The 5,212-nt window shown below is 37.9% G+C and overlaps 1 protein-coding gene across 1 annotated transcript in view; it reads right to left on the bottom strand.

The window, feature by feature from the left end:
* Positions 1–473: 473 nt before the first annotated feature.
* LOC107748279 (putative methyltransferase NSUN3) overlaps positions 474–5,212 on the bottom strand; it is an 8,270-nt gene continuing 3,531 nt past the window's right edge. The window contains exons 5-6 of the mRNA XM_016563018.1: positions 1,149–1,270; positions 474–746 (exon numbers count right to left, since the gene is read on the bottom strand). Of these exons, the coding sequence (XP_016418504.1) occupies positions 479–746; positions 1,149–1,270 (390 nt within the window). The 3' untranslated portion in view covers positions 474–478. The remainder of the gene's footprint in view (positions 747–1,148; positions 1,271–5,212) is intronic.

Raw genomic sequence — 5,212 nt, 5'->3', positions numbered from 1 at the left:
TTTTTGATTAGTAATATGCATTGCTAAGAACTTCATTTGGACAACTTTAAAGGCAATTTTCTCAATATTTAGATTTTTTTTGCACCCTCAGATTCCAGATTTTCAAATAGTTGTATCTCGGCCAAATATTGTCCTATCCTAACAAAATATTGTCCTATCCTGATGTATGATCCTTACATCAATGGAAAGCTTATTTATTCAGCTTTCAGAAGATGTATAAATCTAAATTTAAAAAAATTGACCCTTATGACTGGTTTTGTGGTCCAGGGTCACAAATGAAAATCTGAATTGTAAGATAAAAAGTCGCAATTACTTTTTAAAATCTTTTTAAACTATTTTCCAACAGTATTATTAATTCATTTATTTATGTATTGCTTTTGAATCGGAAAGTTTAATGAAGAGGGTCAGGATAGACAGTTGTGAGCACCCCAGCTCTGATGTGTTTAAAGAACTACCGCTGCACAATGTTTTTACATTTTTAATATATTCTTCGCAATCGAGAAACATACATAGGTCCCCAAGTTTTATCCCTTTGCGGGATCACTAACTGTCCCACTGAAGGATGAAAGTGGGCAAAGCAAAAATGATCAGACAGAGAGTCAATTAAGTATTGCTCCAGTTCCAGAGGCTCCACTCCTTGATAAGATGCAAGCACCGCCTCCACAACTGATTGGTTCTCGGCTCGTGACATGGTGCATGTGGAGTAGACAACCACTCCTCCAGGACGCACTGCTGCTAGGGCCGACCTGACAACCAATAATAATAAACACAATCAGCCATTATTAACATTAAATAGACATCATCAAATGGGGTCTTTCTAAAACCATGTTAGAAAAAGGAGAGGTTAAGTAAAACTATTAAAATTCATATTTATTACATTAAATATAGCTGACATAAAATATGAATACTACATGAAAAACTTAACCGCAAAACCTGAATGTTAGAAATCTTGATTTGGAAAAAAAAAACTACAACTAAATTAAAGCTAAATATAAATGAAAAAAAATGGCATATGCACATAAAATTAATAAACCTAAAATTAAAACAGAATATATAAAAATAAAGGTTTTCAAATTATTGATAAATACTGTAATAGTATATAAATAATATTAGAATTTTTAGTGGGAGTTCCCGTGATAGATATTTACCAGAGCAGCTCCTTCTGTAAGAGTGGTAGTTGAGTTCTCTCCTTCAGCCACATTTCCCCTTGGTTGGTATCAGGGGTATAAAGCCAACTCCAGTCATTAGAGCATGGGGCATCTACAAGCACCTGACACAGAGGGACGGAGCAACGCACACAGACAAACACACATCAGAGAGCAGGTTTTAACTCTGCAGGGAGGAAAAACAGTGTAAGAGACTGAAGGGGAATATTTCATGTTCACCTGGGGGACGGTGAACATAACACAAAGAGGAAAGCAGAAGGACAGCAGGGACCTGTCGGTATGGGCCTCATTAGCTCTTTAAAAGAACCAACACACTCACACCGTCCTCTGTGAAACCGGCTGAGCAAATAAGAGAGCGGCTGAAGTAGAGAGAGAGTGGAAACACTACACACACCTGGGGCCAATAATCACAAAACGCACCTGAGCTAGAATCTTCTACAGTGGTTAAACAAACAACGCAAGCAGTAAAAATCTCCCTGAAAGATTCAGATGAGCAACACATAGGACTGAATAAAAATACCAGCCATTCGTTGTGGTATGGATCTCTCTCAGGAAATTCTGCAGTCCCTTACCCACCAAACCCAATGTTCCTTGCTCTAGCTAAGCTCGTCTTTCTCGGCTTCCTTTGAGACTACTCTCTCCTCATTAGAACTGGCTGAAACTGTCTTGTCAAGCTGACAATTGAGCCCCACTGTTTTTCTGCCTGCCAGCTTTGTATTAGAGCCTCTTAATTCCCTCTCTTAGCTCTGCTCCCTGTCTGGCTAAAAGAACGCCAGGGGGGGCACTCTGGAGACTGATGTCACTAAAGGACATGATGGTGTAGAAAGACCCCCCTGGGCCTGACAATGTGATCTAGGAACGGCAACACGTTTAAGAGGAAAAGCAAAGAGAAACCTGTTATTCTCCTCTAAGTGCCAACGCTGATAAAGTGATTTGATTATGGGTCTCTAAGAGACATATTCATTTGACATTTCGGGACAGGAGTCTATCATCATCAGAGCTTGAATGCGTACCTGTGTCCCCTCCATCGAGGGTCCCGGGGATCTTAAGCATCTGTCCAATGTGAAAGGAGGTCAGTGAGAGTAAAACAACAACACTGTCACCTTCTGGTTGGATCAGTGTATCACAACCATCTGAGGTTGTGCTATATTCAGTAAATTATAAAGAAAACAACATGGACTCATTGGAAAAAAGTGCCTCTACCAACATTTTTGCACAATTATGTATCAAAAATAAATAAATAAATTACTATATATACACAATTAGCTGTATTTTTTTTTGGTTGAAATAAGCATTAGTGGCTGTAAAACACCAAAAGCTTTTATTCCTTTTTACACAAATTATGATTACAAGGGCAGAATATTGATTAATAAAGACTTAAAGATTTTTGCTTAGTTCCTTGCACAATACTATATTTTGACCTCAAAACACTTTTATCATAGTGTGAGATTTATAAACTAATACATTTTGAAGTCTGCATCACATAACCTCCATATGTTTAGCTTTTCTGACATAGTAAACTTGCTCAGAAGCTCACCTGGTAAACACTGCTCTTGCGATGCAGAGCGCTCATGAAAATCCAATGAAACACAAGTCACGATAAAAGAGCTCAAAGACATGTAGAAGCAAGATAAATGGCATTTTTATCTCATGTTTGCTTATATTAACGCTATCAGTTAAGTTAAGGTTAGGTTTAGTGAAGGTGGTAGCATTAGCCTTTTAGCAGCACTCACCAGACATTTCATTTTTGAACTACAGTGATGCATACAACATCAACAAAAAACACTGCCAGATTTATGTTCATATGTTTCAGATCAAACTGAATGCGCTGGACATTTCTCTTTGTAAGTGTCGAGTAACATGCAAGAAGCAACAAAATATCTATCTTACAGAAACCTCACCACAGGAATGTTTTTCCAATGAGCACAGGTTGAATAAAAAACTAAACAAACAACAACAAAAAAAGCATGAACCTCTTTTACCAACGCATCCACCCTGAGCTGTTTTCATTTAAAACCACCACGACACCCCCTGTCGCATTGTGTATTCATTTACCTTTCTGCTCAGTGGCCCAATTCTTCTCTTGCTGCCAGAAGAGGATAATACTCAGTCAGCAGTATCTGGGAACTTTAAAAGCGCCATATTCACCGCTTGATTGGCATGTTTGGCCTGGATGGCTGCTAGTGACCTGCCTAGTGTCTCGTCACCTCATGATGAGTGGAGGAAAAAATGCGAACATATGCAGCTTTGTCTTCCAATGAGTGTGCAGAAGCCCTCTATTCCACCTTGCAGGTTTTTGGTTGCTTTGATATGGAAAGTAAGGGCTTGCACTAAGAGTATATATATATTGCGGTATAAAATGTCAACCATAACTGATTTTAACTCACCGTAACAGGTTAACTCACGTGCAGAGCGTGCGAGACTGAGACGCAGCCATTTGTCAAAGAAACATGGAGAAAGACGAACAATCAGATCAGGGGGATGCACAAAGGATTCAGTTTTCTAAAGGGTTGTTAATAACGGGATATTATCGGAACAAAGGTGCAGCAGTCAACCGCCAGAGCAGTGCAGCACCTGGACAGTTTAGAGGAGCACATAGGCTCAGGGCCTTCTGCTGGCCAAATGGGTGGCCTAAGCAGAATTGTATTGTTGTTGTTGTTTTTTTGGTTGTTTTTTTACTTTACAGTGTGATCAAATCCTTGTTTAATTTTGGCCAAACATTTAATTCAAATGTCCACATAATCTTTATTGTTTGGCCACTTCTTTATGATAGAAATGCTATAGCCACTGTAATTTCTTGAACAAGAACATGTGGACATCAGAGCATGGAAACTCAGAGAGAGGGTTTAAAATTCTAATTTGAAAATGCAATGTACGATAATTCACATACTTAGAAACATACTGATGTATTATCCAGTGTTAGCAGCATAGGTTTATAAAAGATAGCACGATAGTTACGCTATGCTATATTATGATTATTTTAAAATAGTTTTAATATATCGTGCAGTCTTAGTATATTCTATGGTCTTTGATATGAAAGTCTTCACCAGGCTGGAGTCAAATAATGATGCGGTTATAGGGTGTGTATAATTTAAACTACTTAGTCAGCACTAACAGTAGCTGATGTTCAGTTTGCATACTGCTGCTCTCCTTCTAGTCACTATTGAACTCTTCACTCTCTTGATTAAAGCTCCATGTGAAGGGTTGCCAGTTATCACAAAAAGAGCAAAACAAGCCCCTTAAAAACACAGTATAAGAAGCAGATACCAGGGAACAAATTACAAACAATAGTATTAATAGTATCCTACAAAATTAAAAGGAAGTAAATCTAATTTATTATGAAGAGAATATGAAGAGTTCATTTGCAAAAACCGATAAACCCCACTTAAAAAAAAAATGAGCTGATTGCCGTGCATTATTCTCCACATATAGCGCGATCTGAACCCTAAACACGTTTTGTCAAAAAAGCCGGTTTTGTCCACTTTCAAGGCATCGTGAGTTCACGTTTTACTGCAGAAGCCGACAAGCGCCCTTGTTGTTTTTGAACAGAAGCCGATAAGTCCATTTTAGCGAATCAGCGCGCTGTATTCAGGTCAGGTGACTTCTTTTCACTTTGAAAAGACATGCTAGCTGAGAGGAGTTTCGTCAAAGCTGACTAAAAGTTATCGAGGATGGATATTTCGACAAACTTGATGAACCTGTGATATCTTTTCAGGGCGAAAAAGGAAAATAAAAGCTGAAACGTTTTCATGGAACCTTGCAAAAGCTGCGCGTTACAATGGTGAGGGAAAAGCTCTGTGTATTGTCACATCCATACAGTTTATAGTTTATGATCACAACAACAACAACAACGTTTGTCAGGCATCTACATTGTCATCTGAGGAGATTACAAAGATTAAACAAGAAACAACTGTTGGAGTTATCTGCTTTTGCTATAAAACAAACTTTTAATATGTAAAAAAAAACATACTTTCAATGAACTTTAATTTTGTAAATTACTTGTATTTAAGTTATTATTACTTAATCAAAACAACCCAACTGCAGTT

Source organism: Sinocyclocheilus rhinocerous, unplaced genomic scaffold, assembly GCF_001515625.1.
Source record: "Sinocyclocheilus rhinocerous isolate Xijiao unplaced genomic scaffold, SAMN03320098_v1.1 scaffold800, whole genome shotgun sequence".
In the NCBI taxonomy this organism is placed as follows: Eukaryota; Metazoa; Chordata; class Actinopteri; order Cypriniformes; family Cyprinidae; genus Sinocyclocheilus; species Sinocyclocheilus rhinocerous.
The sequence above is the reverse complement of the archived record's forward strand: the minus strand, read 5'-3'. Positions and strand labels throughout refer to the sequence as shown.